The sequence below is a fragment of the Sminthopsis crassicaudata genome, chromosome X (genome assembly GCF_048593235.1).
Source record: "Sminthopsis crassicaudata isolate SCR6 chromosome X, ASM4859323v1, whole genome shotgun sequence".
Lineage (NCBI taxonomy): Eukaryota > Metazoa > Chordata > Mammalia > Dasyuromorphia > Dasyuridae > Sminthopsis > Sminthopsis crassicaudata.
In genome coordinates this window covers 70,414,286-70,439,037 of record NC_133623.1, presented here as the reverse complement: position 1 = coordinate 70,439,037, position 24,752 = coordinate 70,414,286, and the positions used below count along the sequence as shown (strand labels likewise).

General features: G+C 39.5%; 1 protein-coding gene across 3 annotated transcripts in view; it reads right to left on the bottom strand.

The window, feature by feature from the left end:
• The window catches only part of TBC1D8B (TBC1 domain family member 8B), a 110,221-nt gene extending 88,768 nt beyond the window's left edge, over nt 1-21,453 (bottom strand). The window contains exon 1 of one of the 3 annotated variants that reach the window (XR_012484280.1): nt 21,220-21,451. Coding sequence is in view for 2 of the 3 variants with exons in the window: in XM_074278595.1 (XP_074134696.1) it covers nt 21,220-21,355 (136 nt within the window). In the remaining variant the exon portion in view is untranslated. Of the gene's footprint in view, nt 1-21,219 lie in introns of all 3 variants that reach the window. The other 2 variants (XM_074278595.1, XM_074278594.1) reach the window with 2 other exon arrangements.
• Nucleotides 21,454-24,752: the final 3,299 nt, after the last annotated feature.

The following is a 24,752-nucleotide window of genomic DNA, read 5'->3' as shown; positions in this document are numbered from 1 at the left end:
TATGCGTATTTAATTATCTTTTGTGATTTATACCTGAAGTCAGAATTAAAGATGCTTTTTAATAATCATATCCCGATTCTTTCCTCTTATAGCAAATTTCTATTTTCTGAGCAAGTGGTCAGTTTCAGTCTGAAAATATATAGTCACTAGGTAAGTGAGTATTTGGCCTAGTCATCAATCTGTTCCTAGACATATATGTCTGTATGAAATAAGGTCCTTAAAAGTTTCAAGATGTTGTCAGAACAATTGATACAACTATTTATGGTACCCAGCTGTTATTTTATTGATTAGTTTGGAGAAGAGAATTTTCATGCAATCAGTTTTCTTAGAGGGAACTAAGTTATGGCATATTTTATATTACACTAATGAGAAATTCAATTTTATTTAAGCCTATTCCTAATGTGGGAATAACATCTGTTTGTACTGTGTCCTGTGACACAAACATGTTTTCTTATAAATAACTTATTTGATATGCACAGACCAAGCTGTAGGAAATTGCTTTGCTAATGCAACCAAAAAGAGGCTGCTGGCCAATTTATTACATTGACCTTCTTATTCCCCCAGCTCCCCAATTTTTATATTCAATCCTATATTCTTTCCCCCTTTGAGTGGTTTTACATCCCCCCCCCCTCCAGGCCAGCTTCTAATCCCAGAGACAAGCCAGTGGAAACTTCTCTTAGGGCTATACCAAGCTACAAAGAATGCCCTTTAGTCCCTTGGAGATATGACACTCCTCAATTTAGGCTATCTTTAGTCCCCTGATGCAGAGAACATTCCTCAGGAGGAAGAGCCATGCCAGTTCAAGAACAGCAAAGTCTCTACTAAAACATACCTCATTTTGGCCCACCCAGCTCTTTACAGAGTGGCTATAGCCCGGCTTCACATCAGAAATAAGTGAAACTATGGCGGAAGCATTTCAAATTAATTATCTCTACTCTGCCTGGCACCCTCAATCTTAAGAGAATGTGGAGAAAACTGATCACACTCTAAGTCAACTGTTTTCTCCTACACTTAAGTCAATTTTTTTCTGCCCCTTTAACCACATATCCCAAGGATGAGAGTATTTTCTCTCAGCTCTCCCAGCTCCACCCTGTGGGTTCCTGTCAGTGGAGGGGATAATTCTTTGGTCAGACTAGGACAAAGCCTGACTTTAGGCATCATCTATGCCCACAAGGGATACACTTTTATATTTCTGAAGTCTCTAGCAAGAGAAATTCCTCCAATTGGAGACCCCACTCAATCTGTCATCTTCTCTACCAATGCCTAACTCCTTTTAAAACCTTTGGCACATGTACCCTTGGCAACCCAAGAGACCTTACAGTCCCTGACCCTCTGCTTATCAGATTTATTTCCTCTAGGCTTCAAATGATGGTCAGCCCTATAACATCCATTGGATGCTGCTCCAAAAAGCTTGTAGACCCTGCTTTTGAGCTCATCACCCCTTTGAGTGGGACCCTTCCTGTAAGGCAGACTTAATTCTATGCTCTCTCCCAGCTTGAAACAGCCACAATTCCCCAGCAGAAGACAAAGACCTCCAGCCCTTATCCCTAGAATTTCCTTTCCCCTAAACATAAAAAGGGGAAGATGATGAGTCAGAAGCAAGTGTCTACTCAAAACTACTTAACTAGCCAAGGGATGTGGAGCAATAAAACCTCTTATCTGTTGTTCCTTATTTGTCCTCTGCAAAAATCCCATCCTAATTGACTTCGCAGCAAGGTGGTACAGTGGATACAGCACCAGCCCTGAAGTCAGGAGGACCTCAGTTCAAATCTGGTCTCAGCCACTTAACACTTCCTGGCTGTGTGATCCTGGGCAAGTGTCTCAGCAAAAAAAAAAAAAAAGACATCCTGGTTCCTTTCTTATTTCTCCTTTATCCTTCAGCCTCTTGTAGACTGTTAGTCTACTAGCTAAACCTCAAATTTTCAGTATACACAACTCTCCCCAAACTATTTCTAATTGCTAGACTCTCTTTAGGGACTAGTCCATCAACTATGGAATAAATACACTCTTTTTGACTTAAAGACCATCTCTTTGAATTCTTTTAAACTACAAACAGTAATTCTAGCACACTTCAGTAATATGGAGTCTATAACAAAGAAGCTGAAAGACAATACACTGTTAATGGAGAACTGAATTTGTTCACTTTTAAGGAGAACACTTTGAAATTATGATCCTACTGACATTAAACTTCACATACTTTGACCCATCAATACCACCAATGGGCATAATACGCCAAAGAGGTCACAGGCAAAAGGAAAGGTCCTTTTGTGTATATATATATATATATATATATATATATATATATATATATATATATATATATATATATATATATATATTTATTTATTTATTTATTTATTTATTAAAATATTTAGAGCAGCATTTTTTGTAATATCACAAAGCAGTTAAGAAAACGGGTGCTCATCCACTGGAGGATAGCTAAATAAATTCTCAGGAGTGAAAGAGATAAATAATACATACATTTTAAAACTAAGATGAACTTAATCTAATATAAATGTCATATTGGATAAATAATCTAATAGAGATAAATAGAGAAGAAAAAGGATGTAGAAGTTGGGACATGGGGGAGTAAGGTGAACTGAAAGTGAAGCTCTTATTTTTACTGAATGTGTATGGAACAAGACAGGGAAAGGAGTAGAGAAACAAACTGTTAATAGCATAAAATATATGAATCTTATGTAGTATTGTTGTTTGCTTTAATGACAAGTAATAAAAGTTGGTATTTCATTTTAACAAACCAAATAAGAATTCAAGAAAAGAACTGAAGACCAAATTAACCACAATAACACTAAGTGTAAATGGACTTCATTCCAAATATAAGCGAGGCAATGACAATGAGAAACAGAAATGATCAATGTTAGAGGGATTGTGGGAAGACAGGTATACTAATTTACTGTGAGTAGAGTTCAGAGTTAGTCCAGCCATTCTGGAAATGAATTTGGAATTATGCAAGAAAAGTCATTAAGCTGTTCATATCCTTTAACACAGTAATCCCTCTACTCCATACATATGCTCCAAAGCACTCAATGATTGAAAATTCTATATATGACAAAATATTAATAGCAGTACTCTTTATGGCAGCAAAACAAACAAATTACCAAACAATCCTGGAAATAGAAGGAGTACTCTTTAATTGAGGGAATGACTAAACCCATTGGTGTTATATGAACGGAATGGAATATCATTGGGCCATAAGTAACAAAAAATGAGTCCCAAAGATATATAAAAACAATTCTATATATGAGTCAGAGTGAAGAAAGCAAAACCAAGAAAATAATAAACATGATGACTAAAATAATGTAAATAAGGAAGAATATTAGTAAATTGCAAGGAACAAATTTGGTACAGGAGAAATAAGAAGGAAAGATACATATTCCTTTCCTCTTAGTGGAAAGGAAGTATACAATATCAGACCTACCCTAGGTGTCAGCTTTGGGTAAATGTCTTTCTTTGTTATGAGCAAAGGTTTAACATCAGGAGAAGAGATTAAGGGAGAATGCTATGATTTAAAAACAAAAGGCAACAATAAATCCTTTTTTAAAGGGATAAGTCTGGTTATTGGATGGATTAAAAACCAGAATCCAACTGCAGTTGAGAGAGGAAGCCCATTTCAGAGTTGGAAGAGAACCTGCACAGAAGGTCCCTATCAGCTAGAGAACTGGCCAAAAAGGAGACCCTCCAGGGGCAGGCCCTTTTCCTTCTAGAAAACTCTCCTTCTCAGAAAGTATTTCCTTCCATCTGTCTCTTTGGAACTTCTATATCTACTGCTCCCAGTTCTGCACACTGGGGTCAAGCAGAACATAAATTCCTCTTATGTACGCTAGCCCTTCAAATGCTTGAAAACAATTATCATATCTCCCTCTAACTCTTCATGTTTGTTTGGCCAGCATTCCCAGATCCCTTACCCAATCCTTATATGGCATAGTCTCCCATTCAACACAGAAAACATTGACAGATTTCAGCTGAGAGATTAATTGTATTGTGTTGTTTCCATCTTGTCTGATTCTCCATGACCCTATTTGAGGTTTTCTTAGCAAAGATACTGAAGTGGCTTGCCATTTCCTTCTATAACTCATTTTACAGATAAGGAACCATGGCAAATAGGGTCAAGTGATTTGGTAACAGTCACACAGCTAGTAAGTGTCTGAGGCCACATTTGAACTCAGGCCTAGTGCTCTATCCACTGTGCCATCTAGCAGCCCATGAGGCTAGACCAAATGTATAAAGCTAGAACTTCCTCAAGAAAAGCAGTAGAAAGATCAGAATGAGTGAAATAAACAAATAATAAATGATTTACTAAGTGCCGGGCACTGTATTAAGTCCTAGGGATACAAATACAAAAAGCAAGACAGTTCTTACTCTTAAAGTGAATGACAGGGAAAAAACAGATGCTACAGTCTCCTCACCTCCACATCCACTCATTGTTGTCCCTGGGAAGGGTGTTCTAGATTGGGAAGCCACAAGCATATTTAGTGGCGTCATGGGGCAAATGACTGATGATGCATCCTTTCAAGGAATGGTAGCATCGATTTGATTACTGGTTTCAGAGTTAGAAATTTAGGGGGAGGGAGACAGAACCGGAAGGGTATTTGCCCTGGGACTGGCATGAAGATGGCCAAAGAACAGCAGTGTGGTAGTTCAAGAATTCAAACCAGAAAATATTAACAGGGATAAATAAAATTGTACTTAAAAGGTAGTATTCAAAAGGAGAACATAATCATTTTAAAATACTCATAACCCAAATAATGAAGCAGTGAAATTTATAAAGGAAGAGTTCAAAGTCTTGTAAGAAAGAGATAGAAAATTAATAACAGTAGGAGATTTTAAATACTCCTATCTGAATAAAACTTCAACAAAAAGATGCACAAGAATGAAAATACAATAATGAATACATCTAGCAGACAAAAATGAATGGGGAAAGCAATGAATATGGAAAATGTGGCAAATTTTACCACACGCTAGATCATGGAGTAGTGATAGGTTGATTTGTTGGAACCCACTGAAAGTACATATTTTGGGACACACTCTATGTAGCAAGAATAAGAAAAATACAAATCTCCATTCATGGCGGCTACTTAGCTACAAGTGCTCACTGAACCCATCTGAAAAACAATCCACTACAGAGGAGTTACAGCTAGATAGTTGTGTATCTGGAAATAATCTTAAGATTTTAATGAATTTAAATCCTAAAATGAGTCTGCAGGTGTGATAAGTCAGCCAAGAACACCAATGTCATCCAGAAAAGCATTAACTTCCAACGTCTATACTGGAAAACCTTCAATAACAGTAATAGCAACAGACCAATATTGATTGCCAAGGCCCAGCCTAGTTCAGTATAGAGGCTTATTGCCTAATCTGGCTACTTGGTGATCAATTCTTTGGCCACAGCAACTCAGGAAAAATTTTTAAAATGTAAAATGACCCTCCCCTTCTATTTCTAAATTGATAGTTGCAGAAAAGGAGGTGGGGTGTGTTAAGAAATCACGCAGCTTTTAGACCACCTACAAGTTTTGGATTTCGGTATTCCAAAGGTGAGATTCTTGTCCAATAACCAAAAGCAGAAGTGCTACTGAAAGAAACAAATCGGGTCAATCTCAACATTCTTACCATAAACCGTCAGAGAGAAGAAAGTGAAAGATAAATGGTATAAAGCAATGGTCCTCAAACTTTTGAAATAGGGGGCCAGTTCACTGTCCCTCACACTGTTGGAGGGCCAGACTATAGTAAAAACAAAAACTCACACTCTGTCTCCACCCCTCGGCTCATTTGCCATAACCCGGCGGGCCACATAAACGTCCTCAGCCCTCCGCATCTGGCCTGCAGGCCGTAGTTTGACAACCTCTGGTATACAGGAATATGCTACACAAGTTCTCTCTGAAGAGGCAAAGGAAGATATCGGAAAAGCTAGTTTTGTTGCAGGGCTAAAGGTAACAAGAAGTTCCTTTTTAATGGGATATTTGGCTAGTACACATTGCAATACCTTGTGATAAGGATTTGAGAAAAAAAATCAAGAAAAATCAAGGAATGCATCTTATGTATTCCCACATTGGAGACAAAGGATGAAGAGATAAACTAATTCCAGGAAGAAGTTAATAAGACCGCTGACATTAAATCAACCTAGTTTTTGATGCTTGATGACTTCATCGCAAAAGAATGGTGAGAAAAATATCAAAAATCAAGGGTAAGGAACAAGTAATGAGACAAGTCAAAAACTTGTAGCCTAGAAGTCTCATGCCTTTACATTATGAATACTTTCTTTGAAAAAGGAACTGGTAGTTGCTGGACACTAACAGCACCACGTAATATCCCATAAAATAAAACTGTCAGTTCTGTCACAGCACAAGTTTTGAAAATGCACATTTTGGGGGCAGCTAGGTGGCGCGGTGGATAGAGCACCAGCCCTGAATTCAGGAGCACCCGAGTTCAAATCTGGTCTCAGACACTTCACACTTCCTAGCTGTGTGACCCTGGGCAAGTCACTTAACCCCAGCCTCAGGGGAAAAAAAAAAAAAAGAAAATGCACATTTCGAGTTTGCTTTTTCAAGATTTCTTTCATAAGAAACAGCTCCAATGTGGAAAACTGCCCCACCTCACAGTAACTCACAAGCCACAACTCTTCTGAAAACCACTTCCCTAAGCAAACTTCTGGTCTTTGTCAAGATAAAATGTCATATTTATTGTATATCTTCTGTTTCAGAAGGAACTGTGGCTGGAGTTGGTCTATGCCCTCCACATCCTTTTCAGCATGGCCTCCCCTCCAATTAAGAGTTCCAGAGTTATAGTTTGCCCAATTTGCCTGAGACTTTGTAAGCTGCAGTATGAGAACAGAATGCAGGCTGAACAGTAGCTCAAGGCCATTATTTATTGTAATATTTGTGTATTGTATATATTTATCATAATATTTGTGCATTACTTAATCATTTATCGTGTATAAAGCTGTGCTACCATTTTTACAAGATTTCTTTTTTTAAAACGTATATATATTCTTACAGATTGTGAATACTAGACCCTACACAATCATGTTGCCCCCAACACAGATCTCCTACGTGCACAATCGGTCCAATCTGTCTGTTTTTCCAACCTTTGTTCTCTTTAGTATCATTTGGTACCTAGGGACATTAGCGCACTTAACCCCATTTTCCCATGTGCTTCATGGTTTACTATGGGATTGTTGCATAACACCGTGGTTTGGGGCATTACCCATTAATTATCATATTATAATAGAGCTGTCTTATTTTAACATACCAGAAAAGAGTACTATTGACATGCCATCATTCCTGAATCAATCCTTGTATAGCTAGACAACAAACTTGTTAGAGCAATGATGAGAATTAGTGAAAGATTAGAAAAAAGAATAGCAATAAAAAAGCTATGACATGCACCTGGAACAACTCAACATATTTAAACCAGCTATTGGTGATGAAAACTAGACAATGGACAGTAGAAATAACAGCCACCAAGCATAATTTTATTTAGAAGTTTAACCAATATAAATTAATTGTTCTATCCAAGAGCCCAAAAGAGGCTAAGAAACACCTTAGTCAGAAAACACTTGGCTTACTTGCTAAGACAAGAAATGCCAATTGAGAACATGAAGGATGGTGAAAGATTATGTGCAGTGCACCCTTATCAAGCTCATAAAGAAGCAGTGAACAGCAAACCAACTTAAAGAAAGCTTGGCAAAGGCCCCAACTAAGCAAAGTCACCCCAAGGTTATTTAAAGATGAAAATGAAAGAACAAATAGAAGAAAGGTGTAAATGATCTGCAAAGCTTTTTATTATTATTCAATCTATTTTCACCTTCGGGAACAGCAGCCTGTTTTGGCTGTAACACCACAGCCCCCAAATGTGCCAATGTCCACGGCACTAAAAAGAACAAAACTAAGAAACAATGTCAGAAAGGAAGCTAGCAAAGGTGTGCGGAAAATTTCAGACTTTATAAATTATAATAAAGACAAGTGAGAGTGTGGAATCACTCAAGGGTTTGGCTTGATCATCCACAAATGAAAGAGCAAGTGAATGCAACATGTCTGTTGCCCTGATTATGGCATGCAAGTTGGATGGAAAAACTTACAGTCTATCCATCTAAGTGTTTATATAGGAGTGAGAGAATCCAAATGAACAAGTTGGGACCAAAATTAAAAGAGAGGGAAGAGATTGGACTGGATTGCTTTCAGGAAACTGAAAAACTCCGTAATGACCTGAGACTTCTTCCAGAAATAAGAGTTTATTCTTTTTTGAAGCAAATGTTATTAAGTTATTAACAATAATAATGTTATTAAGGTATTAATAATAAATGCTATTTATAAATATTGATAATATTATTTATAAACACCAATATTAAATTATTGATATTATTTATAAATAATAATAATGTCATTAAATTATTAATAATAAATGTTATTAAGTAACTTGCTCAGGGTCATACAGATAGGAAGTATTAAGTATCTGAGGCTGGATTTGAACTCAGGTGCTCCACTGGCACAGACTTTAAGAACCTAGGGCCATTTCTACTATACAAGGAATCAGAAGCTCCAAGTTCTAAGGTTGGTCCTTCTACTGTCTCAGTACCCTTGGGTATGTCCCTTCCCCTACCTGTGCCTCAGTTTCCTCCTCTATAAAAGGAAGGTGTTGGATTAAAGGTCCCTTCTGGTCAAGGAGTCTATATGGTAAGATTTTAGTGGAAGAAGAAAAGTAACAGAAAAAAATAAATCCCAATAATCTTTCTTAATGTGGCTGCCTACAAAATTATTAGAAATACTTTTAAATTAGGGAAAATGTATATTAAATCAAGTCTGTACATAAATAATTATGATCAGCTATATTTGAATTATATTAATATGGCTTTTATGATGATTTTAGCTATGTAAGGATGTTGCACTGTGGAAACTTCCTCCATTGTACAGAAGTTTTAAGAATTTCCAGTTTTAGCAATGCCTTGCTCAGGTCACAAAGGTAGTAGATGACAGAGGAAGAATCAGAATCCATATTTTCCTGACCTTCACGACATACCCATTCATTACATCAGGCTGCCCGTTACCAGATGGCCAAATTGGAGGCTATAGAAATAGTTAATTAAAATTATAGAACTGCATTTTCTTAGCATTTTCTCAAAGGTTTTGAGAGTAATAATTAAGGAGTTTGGCAATTAGTCATTTTAAGAATGAAGGAAAGAATTCCTGAAACATTGGGGGTAAATTCCAGGAATTCACCCCATCCTGAACCATCTTAAGTTTTGAGGTACCATTCTATAGAATTTATTTTGAGGAAAGAAATAAGGATCAAATCTTATTAAAAAAAAAGTTAAAAAGGTTTTAAGAGCAAGTGACAAGATTACCAGTTTCATTGGACATGGAAGAAAAATTAGTTGGCAGAAAGCCCAGAAATGGAGAAAAACTGGTAAACAGTAACTTTCTGCTAATCCTTTCTGCTCTATCCTTTACTATCTTGTCTAGTCTCCTTCTACTCTACTGGGAAAGAAAAATGTACCCTAGAAGGTATTAAGGGAATCTTTCCACAATCCTCAGCACTCAGCATGTTCGAGTTTATCTCAGTTGTGGGGATTGCTCACGTGAATAGTTCCAGCTCATGTCCCTCTGGTTAGCCTTTCTCATCTCAGATCAGAGATGCTGGAAAGAGAAAGCTAAAGAACTGCAGGGAAACTCCAATTTTGCCCCACCTGGTAAAAGCAGAAGAGAACAACCTTACCCTAGAAGCTCTGCAACCCAGTTTTAAGGGAGAAAGGGTGAAGTGGATAAGGTCCCACAGTCAGCATTTCCTGAGCTGACTGAAACTACCCCCAAAAGGAGGTTCTGGCCCAAGACATCCCAAAATTCAGCAGGTAATGTCCAGCAACTGCCTGAGAAGACACCAAATGCCCCTAGCAGCACCTAGCATGGCAGTGGGAGGTGGAAGAACCAGTCAGCCTCTGCCTTTGGTAAGCCTACCACTCTGTTTCAGTTGCAAAAATATATTAGCTATGTGGCTTTATGGAAAATGACTATCTATTTGCTCAGTTTTCTGATTTGTGAAGAGAAATAATAAATGTTTGTTGTTATGAAGATCAGATGATTATAAAACTACTTAACATAAAGCAAATGCTATATAAATGTTAACTTTTATTGGATGTCATTACTTCATATTTGATCATTTTATATGAGTTTTTAGAGGTGACCAACATAAAATACCAATGGTGAGATAAATGACTTTTTTTGCGTGTAAAGTAATTTGGAAGCATTTTTAACTCAATTAAGCTCAGCATGTCTGAATTCCCCAAGACTAGGAGGATAGTGCATAGAGGAAAGAGAGTCTCTTTATCTTTTTTTCTCCTTCTCTCCTTCCTTGACTACAGCAGGGATAGATGGATGGAGGGGAGAGAAAGAGAATATACTCAAGTCAGTGAATAGATAGTAAAAGCAGTTTAAAAGAGGCTTTAATTAAAGCCCACCAAAGTAATATGTAAGATGTAATCTATTTGCACTGACAGTATTAAGAGAAGATTTAAGAGTTTGGGAACTTTAGGAAAACAGAAAAGCAGTTTGCTACTAATTTGTAAAGTTGGCAGCAAACACCCTGCTTTTGTATTATCTGAAGTCAGACTTCTAGGGGCCCTGTTAGTAAAAATGGGCACTTGACTATTTTCTGGCTCTCAAAAGAGAGAAGGTTCATGTGAATTGGGAAAACAATCAAAAGATAGTTGAGTTTGACTAGAAGGAACATCCAGTTAGAAGCCAGGGAATCTCACAAAGTTAAATCAATCTTTTTAAATTGGTATGCATGTAAAAATTGCAAGCTTGAGTGCATTAAAGGAGATTCTTATCCATTTTGTGATTCTATTCTATCTGAATTTTAAGAATTATCTTATTTTCTCCCTAAAACAATAGGGAAACATTTAAGGGAACAGGAGGGGAAGCTCAAACCCTCCCTGAGAACTTCCAAAGCTGCAACAGGTTGAGGAAATAATTAATTAAACGTAATTAAATTAATTAAAGAAGAGGAAAAATGCATTTCATCAGCCTTTTTTAACCCTATTTTATGATGTTTTATAAATGTAATTGAGGGAATTAGGCATTTCCACCTTTGTGAGAGAGCTAAAGAAATTACAGCTAAGACTATTTGGCTATTAAAGATTGTTGGAGTTATTGTCATGTTGAAACCTAAACTCAGTGATTACTGTGTGTGGAAAAAGAGGGATGAGGTGAAAGCTCTATCATTTTGCCTTCAAGTATGAGGGTGTACAGCCCCCTTTCCCCCCTTCACAGAGTGGGGGAAGGTATCAAAGAGCACAGCTCACAACAGCCCTGAGGATATGTGGGGTGGGCAGGTAGGAACAGCAAGCTCTGCCCTTCCTCTGGGTCCCTATTTTCTAGAATCCATCAGAGTAAGCAAGTCACAGAGAGCTAGAATTTTGAAAAAAAAATTAACAAAGTTGTTTTAACAAGTGGTTTCAACCAATTAGAAATAGGTCCATGTATCCTTTTCAACCACTGTCTTACCGCAGACCCCGATCCGGCTCAAACTAGTCGGGGCCAATGAGCTGGCAAATGGGGAATGAGTATGCTTACCGGACGAATTGCAAATTAACCAACACACTCCCTAGGAATTTTCCGCCATCTTAGAACATGGAATGCATGACAAGGGAAGGGCATGAAGAAGGTGGAGAGGAAGGTGATGTTAGTCAGCACATTATTAACTAATTGGGAATGCATGGGAGGAGACTAGGTTAATAAAAACACACGCTCACTTCTGTACCAGCAAACTCCTCCACTAGAAGGACTCACCCGCTTCCTTCAAGAATGGGAGATTTTTCATCATTTCGGGGGGTTTCGGACCCCTGACCACATTCATTACACAAGGAATGGGTTTACTATGGATCTATAAGCTGGTTTACTATATAGAAATGATACCTAATGATTGGTCTTTGCACCAGGATGAGTTGAAACTCAAGAAGAAGAAAAAAACATATGAAAGATGTTAAATTAAAATTCTCATGGGTCTAAGTCCTGATAAACTTTGATTGTTTATTGCAACCTCATGAGAGTAAAAATAATGTTTCTAACTCTAAGCTGTGAACAGTAGAATTTGCTATTTGAAATAAAATCTCTTGAGACTGTTAGGATTGATAGATCATTATGTCTGTAATCCACCATTTGAGAAATGTCATAAGTTATTCAACAGGATGCCACCCAGAACTGTCAGAGATGGATGTTTATGTCTGGTGAGAGCTGGGAAACAACCTTGATCTCTGCTTAAGGGCAGATCCTTCTGACTCAGTTTCCCACTTGTGTTCTTTTGAACAGGAACGTTCCCCACTGATTATTCCTGAGTCTGGTTATGAGGTGGAATTGTTACTACGTGACTGGTTATCAACTGTGACTATTTTGCCTAAAAATCAAACTGAGGGAAGGATGCTTTATTCTATCATGTATGGCCTCTCAGGCTGAAGCATGAAGGACCTGTTTTGATGCTTTTTCCTCTTCTAGCAAATTTCTATAATCAGAGCAAATGGTCAGTAGAAGCCATGAGCATAATACAAATATGCAAGATCTTGCTCTTTTTAAATCTGAAAATATGTACTCATTATATACTACATAATTAAGGAAATGATTATTTGGCCTCGTCATCTGCCCGTCTTTAAATGTTTCAAAATGATATAAGAATACTTGGCTTTTTAAATGTTTTTTTTTTTTTTTTTTTATTGATACAACTGTGTGGGACCTGTCATTCTATTGATGATTTAAATTAAGTATGAAATATCTTCAGTATGGTTTAGAGAGAATTTCAGTGCAGTTTTCCTAGAGGGATGTAACTTAATGGGATATTTTGTGTTATTTCAATGAAAAAGTCCATTTTATTCACGTTTGTTCCTAGTATGGAAATAACAGGTTTGTACTGTGTGTCCTGTGGTACAGACGTGTTTTCTTATAAATGCTTTATCTGACATGTACTGTTCTGGAATTGAATACTTAAGTAACGTCCCAAGTCTTTTATCCTAGGAACAGAGAGCCTCTACTTGCAACGGTGTTGTTGCTCATATTTCTATGGTCTTCATTTGAAATTTAGCCTGCTCTAACTGGTGTTACAGTTATAATAAACTTTGCCCCTTGACTTAGAGATGGGTCTGAGGCTGCAAATTCACTTAAGGACACTGGTCTGTAACCCCAAAATTTTGAAAGTCCCCTTGAACCCCAACATTTCTACACAGAAAAGGGTCTCACTTCATCACACAGGCTATGACACTTCTCAGTTCTTCCATTCAATTTGATTTATACCACTTATACTATTCCAGTAACCACTTAGTTGACCTCTTGGCTATATCACATTTATCTGCCACATAGCTCCCAAAATGAGATTTCTAAATAACGCTTCTAATCATGTCACTCATCTGCTCAAGAATCTCCAGGAGCTCCCTATTACCTCTAGGATCCAATACAAATTCTTTCCTGTTACTTTTAGTCCTTCATAACTTGGCTTCCACTTCCCTTTCCAGCCTCATTATATAATCCCTCCCTTTCAGGCACTCAACAATCCAGACAAATTGGGCTTCTGGCTGTTCTTATACACAACACTCCACCTCCTCTTTTTATACAGATACACCTATCTTGTTTTCTTATTCTAATACATCTAGATTCCTAATTAAAATCATATAAATAGTAAGGTCTATACAGGCAGTAGAACATATAAGAAATCCTTTGGCACAATACTTCTATTACTCATTGCGTAGTGTTGGCTCTTGCAATAAACACTCAACAAGGGATGGGGAAGAAAGAAAATAACTCATTCTTAACCAATACACACAGAAATATGTATATCTATATATACACAGATGCTCTCTATGCATATACAAAGACATGCACACATGACACAGAGCACTGCTACTGCTTTATAAATAGGTAAAAAAGTGCAGGCTTCCATTATACACCTCTCTGTGGTTTCTCGTTGTTGTTTTCAGTAAGAGAGCGATCTTTGGACTTTAAGTAGAGACAGCCTTTTAGTGCCTCACCCTCAAATAACTTTTAGATGTGAGGAAGATAATTTTATACAGGGAAAGAAATACTCATTTGCACAAACATCTCATAGTTTGGTTTGTTGGAGGGAACAATATGTAAGAATAAAAATCTTCCATGACATTTTTCAGAAAAGGACTGATTACAATAGGAAGGGTTCTAACTATTGGCGGCTTTGTTTTGAAAGGAGGAAGCAAGGCCGAGAGCTTGCTGGAAAAAGAGAATCTGGGAGGCGTGGGGAGAAGCTAAAGTTCTCAAACTTAAGGTCATACGGAACCAACTGACAAAGGGCTCGTTTGAGGGTCTCCTCCATGCTGATGCCTTGTATCCACCAGAAGCAGCAGCAGGCAGGTAAGAGGTAGCTAACAAGACAAGCAGAGGAAAGGAGCCTTCAAAAGGAAGAGAAAGAACAAGGAAAGTGTGAGAAAAGGTCACCAAATTGAGCACTTCCAATTTTTCCTCACTCAAGTTTGGAAGGGGGTTAATATTGAGAACTGAATAATCAAGCAGACTGTACTTTTCAGTTTATTAGGGACAGAAAGGATGGCAGAGTCAAGTGAAGGTTCATTAGGGAGGAGGTGGGCCTGAGCATGTCAAAAGACAGGTGGGAATTAAAGGAGAGAGAATGATAGAAAAGGGCAAACTGGGAGGAGATAGCAGGCCCAAAGGCCCACTCAAGTTAAGAAAGGGCCTGTTCTCTCTTCTCTTCCTCCTCCTCCCCCTTGGAGACTGGCATAAGGGTGGAAAGGATGTCAGAAGGTCAGGTGATTAAGTAGTGCAATTTCTGAAGTGTGAAGAAGTGCTGAGGGAATACCCTATGGATGATTTGGACTTACTCATTAAAGTAGGAGGTAAAGACATCTGCTAAGGGGCCAAGGAGGGGGACAGAATTGTATTGAGAGTCCGAGGGGAAAAGGGTTTGGAACAGCTGCTGAGATGATTGGGATAGAATCAATCAGGGAACACTAAAGCCCTGACTTTCTGGGACAAATGGAAAAACGTAAAATAAAAGGAGGAGCGGAGGAGGGAGAAAGAAGAGAAAAAAGTGAATCAGACTCACAAGCACTTTCCATCCTAGAACTTTTTATGTGACTTTGGGTATATAGGTATCAAGCATTTTACTGATAATAAATGATAAATTCCCAACTCCCACATTCAGTCACAAGACCCCATAAGGTATCACAACACACAGTTTAAGAAGCTTTCGTGTAGTGGAGAGAAAGGAGGCTTCAGAATCATGAAAACCTGGGTTTCAGAAGTACATTGGGCCCTCTTTGACTTTGTGCCCCTGAGCAAAGCAATTATCTCTCAGTGCCCCCAAGTTAAGATGGGTAAAGAGAATCCTCTCCTTTGGAGTTTGCTATATTAATGCTCTTCCTGTGTTAGAAAGATGCATTCAGAAATTGAGGGACTACAGATCAAGAAAAAAATTGAACCCAAGATGTCTGGTCTCCAAGGCCAGCCTTTGATTACTGAACATATTCTGAAATGAAAAACTAAATAAGAATTAACCCGCTGAGACATTTCCATCGATGTACAAAAGGGGACACAGTTCCAGAGGGGGCAGAACCTACATTCAAATTTCTGTCTTCTGGCTTCAAGTTCATTTTAATTACATTTTTTTTTCAGTTCTGCTTTATCCAACCCAAACTCTACACATGTGAAAAATGAAAAACTATGATATTATTCCACTATAGATATCTGAAAAGTACAAACCAAATTCTGAAAAGCCATAAAGATATATGTCTAATACACCATCCAAACTAAGTTGTCAGGCCTGGCAAGTTTCCCTTTAATTCCCATGAACAAAAGTTTTCAGGAGAAAACAGTCCTATTCATTCCCCAAGTGTGGTAGCTTCCATCTGCCATGCATTGCAAATTGTAGCCATTTGCATAATTTGAAGGAACATGCATAATATCCTTAAATTATGTAAAATTAGACTCTAAACCAATCAATCTATGAAGGTGCTATATTTAGGTGAGAGAGAAAAATTATCCTGATCAGCCTAAAGGAGCAAAGGTTAAAAGCAAATAACTGCAAAATTTCTAAGTACTAATTGCTCCACCAAAGTAAAGAGAATCACTTCCACTATTTCAAAAATCTTTAACCTAAAACAATAAGGAAAATAATGAATGGCTGGGGAGTTAGAGGACCTGAGTTTAAATCTCTACTCTATGATCTGGGGAAAATCACTTAGAGGATCCTGGATACAGATCTGAGAAGGACTCCTGATTCATTCCCACTCCACTCCCCTCATTTTCCAGAAAAGGAAACTGAAGTCCAGGGAGAAGTGACTTACTCAAGGTCACACAAAGTGTCAGGGGAAGGATTTGGATCCAGATTCTGACTCCAAAGTAAGTGCTCTTTATGTTTTATAGTACTTTTCCCCTTTCAGGGACTCAGTTTCATTTTCTGTAAAGGGAATGGTTTGTACTAGCTGACCTCTGAGAGCTTTCCCAGTTCTCTGGATCTCCATTTCTCCCTCTATAAAATTGGGGGGAGGTTGGATTAGATGGCATCCAAGGGCCCTTCTAGCTCCAAATCTAAAAAAATTCTGTGATCCTATAACCAACATCACCATGACAAGGTAAATTAAAATAATACCAAAAGGCTGCCAGATTCCAAGATTTTTGAACATTTTCCAGTCATGTTTGACTCTTTTTGCCCTAATTCTGGTTTCCTTGGCAAAAACAATGGAGTTTTTAGCCATTTCCTTCTCCAGTTTATTTTACAGCTGAGGAAAGTGAGATAAACAGGGTAAAGTGACTTGCCCAGGATCACACAGATAGGAAGTGTCTGAGGCTATATTTGAACCCATGAAGATAAGTCTTCCTGACTATAGGTCCATTGGCTGACTTCATTTAACTGTCCTTTATATTTAAAAAAAAAGGGGGGGTACATGGGAGAGTCACCGTATGGAGGGACTGTGATGTAAAAACAAGAGAAAATAAAACAAATAAACAAAAACAATGACAAAATCTTCTAGAACACACAGCACAATGTTAAAAGCATCCTGAACATCAGTAAAAAGTAATATAAGTATACTTGTGTACACATTAATGTTTTAAATGATTTCTACAATATCCTAAGGATGGTCCATTTACAAAAAAAAAAAAAAAAAGCCTGGGAAAAGGTCCACACTGGGGAAGGATCTCAAAATGTTAACTTCTAAACTCTTCTAAGACTTACCATCAGACGCCAATGGACCTCTTGGTATTAGTTGTGGGTTTGATACTCTTAATCAGAATTCTAAGGAGAAATGCTCCCACAGCTGGGTCTCTCCATCCATGGAGATGGCAACTTCTTACCTTATTGAGGTTTTAATGAGTTGTTCCAGGCCAAAACACAAACAAAACCCACCAGATGGCACAGCCAGTTCTCCAAAGATGAGAAGACTTTTCTAGATGGGCCCCTGGCCATCTATTTTATTATTCTCAACCTGTTTAGAAACAGTGGCATGACTGTGTGACTATTTTGATCCCTCTTAATTCTACTGCCTTCCCTCCAAGGATAATCTCGAATTTCTCCATCTACAGCTAGTTTGCACGTTGTCACCCTCACTAGACTGAGCTCCCAGAAGAAAAGGGCTGTCTTTTGCCTCTCTTTGAATCCCTAACACAGAGATGCTTGATAAATGTTTGCTTGTTAATATACTTTAACATATTTAGCATATATTAGACTACCTGCCATCTAGGGAGGAGTTGGGGGAAGGAGGGGAAAATTTGGAACAAAAGGTTGTGCAAGAGTCAGTGTTGAAAAAATCACCCATGCATAGGTTTTATAAATAAAAAGCTAAAAGATAAATGCTTAACTGATTGTCTCAACCATTCATATGAACCACTACAGATGACACAATCAGATCGGAAAAATAAAGGTCACCATTTTTACAATGGGCCTACTTAAATGGAGTCTATCAATTTGACTTGTACAGAGGAAATCTTGGTACATTTTTCTCAGATCAATGCATTTTCTTTGTCTTACTCAAGAGATTTGGGAAGTAATAAAAGGCAGCGAGATATATGGAGCTTCTGGGCTGACAGCAGGGACCATGTGGTTTTAACCTTATTAAAAAGACTGAAACATCCAATGTCTTAGAGACTTATACTGGAATTATGCGAAGATGCTAGAATTGGGGACCCTAAGAGATCAAGACTTTATAAATTCATATAGAGCTCGATGGAACCTCAGAGATCATAGAGGAAACTAAGGGGTGGGAGGTGGAGTATTTGGAATCAAAGAACATGGGTTCAAATTTTAGCTCTGCATTTTAATACTTATATGTGACTGACCAAATCAATTTCATTTCCCTGGGCCCCAGTATTCACTTGTGTAAAAATGAGGGGGTACAATCTCGAAGGGACCTCAGAGACAATATAGCTCAACACCCTAATAATACGGAGGAGGAAATTGAGGCCCCAAAAGAGGAAGTAGTGGCTTACCCAAGGTCACACACAGAGGCCAGTATCTGAACCCAAGTCCTCTGACTCCAAATCCAAGCCTTTTCCCATTACCCAATGATGAGTCTCCCATCATTCTCTTGTTTTCACACACTTCTCAGGACAGTAGCTTGCACATAGAAAACATTTAATAAATTATCAGTTGGATTTTAGAGCAGATAAAGAATAATTTTGTAAACAGTTCATTCTTTTTCACTTATTTCTGCTATCACATCTCTGCTATTTCTAGCTGGTTAACTCTGGGCAAGTCACCTAACTTCTGGATTTCAACTGTAAAATGAGAGGTTTACAGGAGATCATCATACACAACAACAAGATTATATGATGATCAATTCTGATGGATGTGACTCTTTCCATCAAAGAGATGTTTCAGGCCAGTTCCAATGTCTTATGAAGAGAGCCATTTGCACCCAGAGAGTGGGAACTGAGTGTGGATCACAACATAGAATTCTCACTTTTTTGTTGTTGTTGTTTGCTTTCATTTTGTTTTCTTTCTCAGGTTTTTTTTTTCCTTTTTGATCTGATTTTTCTTGTGCAGCAAGATAATTGTATAAATATGTATACATATATTGGATTTAATATATTAATATGTTTAACACATATTGGATTACTTGCCCTCTGAGGGAGAGGGGTAAGGAAGAAGGGGAAAATTTGGAACACAAGATTTTTAAGGGTCATTGTTGAAAAATTACCATGCATATGCTTTGAAAATAAAAAGCTTTAATTAAAAAAAAAACATACCTAAGAATACAATCAAGAAAGCATGCTAATTACTGAAATAAAGACCTATGTAAGAGCTGTCCTTTAAAAAAAAAAAAAAGAGGTTTAAAATGAGGTCATCTTATTCATCCATGGGCACTATAAAAAAATAAAGCAATTTTTAGGAATCACAAACGTGTATTTATTTCCCAATGTCATCTAAACTAAGTAAGGTTTTATGATTCACAGGTTTCCTTTTAACTCCCTGAACCAAAGTACGTAAGAAGAACATGGTCCTTTGCATTCCCCAAAGTATGGTGGCTTCCATTTATTATGCACTGCAAAGTGGAGATATTTGCATAATTTTATTGAACATGCACACTATTTTTAAATTATGTAAAATGAAACTCCAAACTAATCTGTGAAGAGGTTATATGTAAAGTGATTTGATTTATAAAAATATGACTTTCATTGATTTTTTTCCAGAAGAAAACCATCTCATGGATTGCCAGAGCCAAAAGAATTCATTAGTGAGCATCCAACTTGTTGGTGATGAACCTTTGTGTTCTTAGCATCTGGTAGCAGATGCAGCTCAGTACTACTGAGTCTGCTTTGGGAGATTTTCCAAATTGATGGAAGCCATCAGTGCTGTGCCCATTTGCAGAGCTTTTTTTATAACTCAGGGTTACTTCCATGAACAGAGTGGGGGCTTTTTTGGAGGTAGCCCCTGATGCCAAAGAGACAAAAGGAGGATGGTACCTGGGGAATCCTGCAATGCTCTCTGATGCAAAACCCTCATTGTCTTTATTATCAACATTGTTCAAGTGATGTTATATGGCATCAGTGGGACCCGGCGGGCATGGTGGCTGCGACTGGAATGAAGTCTAGAACCCAGAATGGCTTGGGATAAATGGGACAGAAGATCTTATAGAGGAAATACAGGGCTGGTCAGTGGCAAAAGCGAAGGCCAAAAGATGGGCAGCTTGAGTGCAGGACTCATGAAATATTAAAAGGCTCAGAGGAAAGCTTCCAGGGATCATTGGATCCTTATAAAACTGAAAGGGATCTGGGAGGACATGTGATCCAATGTCTTCTTTTTTAACAAATGAGGAAATTATGGTCAAAGTTCCATTACCCAAAATCACATGGAGGATTCCAGATCTAGAACTAGAATGGACCTCAAGGGCCGGCCCCCGACATTTTGTAAAAGACAAAAAAGTCTTGCCCAAGTTCCGTGTCGGAGCCTTGCTCCAGAGCAGGAAGGCGAATTCCAGGCCATCTACCAAAGCCCTCATTTTACAGAGGAGGAAACTGAGGCCCAGAAATGGGAAAGTGATTTGCCCAAGGTCACGTGTGCAGCAGTTGATCGAGACCCGGAAAAAACTTCAGAGACCAGCTACTAGAGAATTCCTTCATTTTCCGATAAAGGAAATTGAGGCTTTTGGAGGGCATGTGACTTATCCAAGGTCACAAAGAGATTGTGAGCTCTTAGAGCAGGAAGAGGCCTCTGAGGCTACCTAACCCACGTGGCTCACAGATGACTTAGATAGTTTTTATGGGAGTTTTTGAGGTCGACGGGCCCTCCGACCTCAGCCAGGCTCATTCCCCATCTTTACAGAGGAGAAGGTAGCCAAGGTGCACTTACCTAAGAATTTCACTCCAGGTTTGAAGCTCCCCCCTCCCCCTCCCCCAAAAAAAGAAAAAGAAAAGCCAGATTTGCTACCGCGAAGGGAAGGAGGTTGGTATGGGGGGAGGAGGGGAAGAAACCCTCTGGCCTCCCACCCCCCCAAAAGAGGCTACAGAGTGAGACTCTCCCAACGAGAAACTGGAAAGAGCACGGCCAAAGTGGGGGGAGGGGGGTGCATGGCGAGGGTACGCGCGCGGACGAGGGAGCGAGCGAGCCGGCGAGCGGTGCGCGGGCAAGTGGTGCGCGGGCGAGCGGTGCGCGGGCGGCCGGCCGGGCAGGTACCTGCCTCCCCAGCGCGGCCGGACAGTCGAGGGAGTTGAGGTTGGGGTGGGGGCCGGAGCAGCTCACCTGTGAGCCCCCCGCTGCCGCCGCCTTCCTCCCCGTATCCCCGGCGCCGCTGCAGCACGAAGTAGTCGTTGGCCCGCTCGAGGAGCCACAGCTTGAGCGCGTTCTTGAGCAGCACCTCCTCCGGCTTGAGCCACATCGTGGACAATCCCGGCCGGCTCTCCCTCCTTCGCCCCGCTCCCGGCCACCCCTTCCTCGGCAGAGCTGGCCGCCCTAAGCCCGGCCCACAGCCCTCCCCTCTCTTCCCCGCCCGTCCTCAGCCCCACTCGGGATCCCCGGAGCTCTGGCTCCCTCAGGCTCAGGATCTGCACACCTGCTTGCACCCCGCCCTACTCTCCCACGTCTACAGAGTCACTGCCAGCTCCCGCCCACCGGGGCCGGCGAGCCCGCCCCGCCCAACTGCCTCCTGGGAATTGTAGTCTGCGTCCACGTGCACGGGCTCGAGACGAAGGGAGAGCTGGACTCGGTTTCCCATAAGGCCGAGCGATGGCGAGGAAGGCGGGCTGCTGGTGTCCCAGCCTGAGAGTTGTGGTTTCTCTGCCCGCTCTGCTATCTGGCAGCCGTTGTTAAAAGACTTAGGTGGGTCGAGTTGGCGTCTAGTCCAACGCCGTCATTTTCCAGAGCAGGAAACTGAGGCCCAGAAATGGGAAGGAACTTGGCCAAGGTCACACAGCTGGGAAGTGACTTCAGAAACCACTTCTAAACTTAGTGGGGTTTTTTTTTTTTTTTTTTTCATTGCTTAATCCGAGTTTTCTGCAATGAAATCCCAGGCCCGGCCATCCCATTCCATCGCCTCCTCTCCTCCCGTCCTACACACTTCATGTAGTCATGGAAGGCTAAGAATATAATCCCCAACTCTTTATCAGGTGTTAAACTAACAGTAAAAGACCGATGTTCACCCTGATCCTTTAGGAAGTGGGAATAACTGAATCACAAAAGGAAACAACACTATTGGCTGAGGAAAAAATTATCCCTGCCTCTAGGGGCTCTAAGAAACTGCTCCCCGACAAATTCAAAGGAGTCAAAGCTCTCTTGTGTAGGGATCCCCGTAAGGGGAGGGAAGACATTTCTCTGCTCCACCCCCCACTTTGGCCATGTACCTTTAAAGCAGTAAAAGACAGAGAGACACACCCCAAAGGGACCAGGATACAGAACCGCAGGCTCTGGAGCGAGGAAGTAACCTCAAGGAAGGTGACACTCCCCTGTCTCTCCCCGCTCCCCATAAGATCCAGGAAAACCAGGGAACCCAGCCTGAGGACTCGAAGACCTAAGAAAGGACTTCCATGAGTTGTGAGGGGTCTTCCCCATTTTGTGACTCACTATGGACGTGTTTGGGGTTCAGCATAACACGTTAAGATTGGAGGAGAGCAATTGGTACCAAATTTGGGGGACCGGTCATGTGAAGAATGCACAATTTTGCCAAAAGGCAGGAGGTTGATTTAGAGAAGAGCTTACAGACAAAATGAAGGGATGCCCTAAATTCGCCCCAGGAATAGTCAATATGAAATAAAGTTGGGAGAGCATACAGTTAGCAAGGAAAGGGGTTTTAACAATAAACAATGAAAAAGCCAAGTTCCCTAGCGGAGCTCCCAATTCACCAGGACAAAGGGAACCCCCCATGAGGTGGAAATAGGCTCTTGGCTGCCAGGCTAAAATCCATAAAGCGCACGAAAAAGTCAGTTAGCTATAAGAAGAAGACACCTAAGTATAGGAGAGGGCTGAGGAGAGAGTCGCCTCAAGGCAGAACACTGTGGGCCCACTAACTCTAAATGGATTCAGCAAACATGCTTTGGGCCATGTGGAGAGATTTATAGGGAAATGTAATTTCTGGGGGTTGCCATAACTTGGCTTTCTGATTGGATGCAGTAAGGTAGGGTCACACAAGACTTCCACAAGGGGTAGAATTGTAAAGCTGGGCTGATCTCCACCTGTTTGCCTCAGGTAGTCATTTAATTTATTGAGTACTTGATGCTCTCTCTGCCAATCCCACCTAAGGAACCAGGACCCCGTCACTACTGTCATGACCTCAGTTTGACCGCTCTCTTCTCATGGCCTTTGGGTATGTTTCTGGGAGAAGGTGCCTCAAGATTATGGATAACATATTAAGTACTTTTCTGTCTATACCATTTGAGTCATAACTTTACTAAGAATGAATTACAGTTCTTAAAAAAAATTTCTGGACATTTCCACATATGGGGCAGAATACCCAAAAAGACATGGTATACAAAACCACACAAATCTTTACTTCATGCTGATGCAAATAGTATTTCCTTGAACTTTAGGGGCGATGGGAGGGAAACTCTGAGTTGCTCTCCTCTGGGAGACACCACAACTTGTTTGTTTTTTGTTTTTGTTTGTTTTTTGTTTTTTTCATTTTTAACTTTTTTTTTTAATTTTAATGGTTTTTATGTACCAGATATATGCACGGATAATTTTACAACATCGACAATTGCCAAATCTTTTGTTCTCATTTTTCACCTCCTTCCCCCCTCCCCCACATGGCAGGTGGACCAATACATTGGATTTCAGTTTTTAAAAAACAAGTTGTGCTGTTTGGACTTGTATACATATGTTGTATTTAGTTTATACTCTAACATATTGAACATGTATTGGACCAATACATTGGATTTCAGTTTTTAAAAAAAGTTGTGCTGTTTGGACATGTATACATATGTTGTATTTAGTTTATACTCTAACATATTGAACATGTATTGGACCAATACATTGGATTTCAGTTTTTAAAAAAAGTTGTGCTGTTTGGACATGTATACATATGTTGTATTTAGTTTATACTCTAACATATTGAACATGTATTGGACCAATATATTGGATTTCAGTTTTTAAAAAAGGTTGTGCTGTTTGGACATGTATACATATATTGTATTTAATTTATACTCTAACATATTGAACATGTATTCCCCTGCCATCTGGGGCGGGGGAAGGAGGGGAAAAATTAGAACAAAAGGTTTGGCAATTGTCAATGTTGCAAAATTACCCAGGCATACATCTGGTAAATAAAAACTATTTAAAAAAATAAATAAAAACTGAAATCCACACACTTTCAAAATTGTCCTGCTTGTCTATGCTTCCCTCTGTTCTTTTCTGTGTCTTTTTTAAAAAAAAAGTTTGAATAGCCTTCTTTTTTAGTATCACTATTGCTAACCCTGCCCCTGCCCCAAACCTTCCTTCCCTGATGAGAAATCAGACATGGCTGGTTATTGTAGTGAGTTTTTAAATCTTTCAAGGCAGATTTTTTTTTACAATGGCATTGTCTTTGTCCTGGTTCTGCCCACTTCATTCTCTATTAAATTTCTGCTGCCCAGAATTCTCTGAAATAATTTCTTTTGTCATTTCTCACAATGCAATAATATTTCATTCCATTCACACATTACAATTTGTTTAGCCATTCTCCAATTGTCCAAGAAGCTATCTAAGGCATACCCTTAGATTCTGGTTCTTTTGTTATTTTGTCCCTCTCCTTTTTAACCCACTACTTCAAGAGCTGGAAGTTGGCTTTGTTCTCTAGTAATATCCCC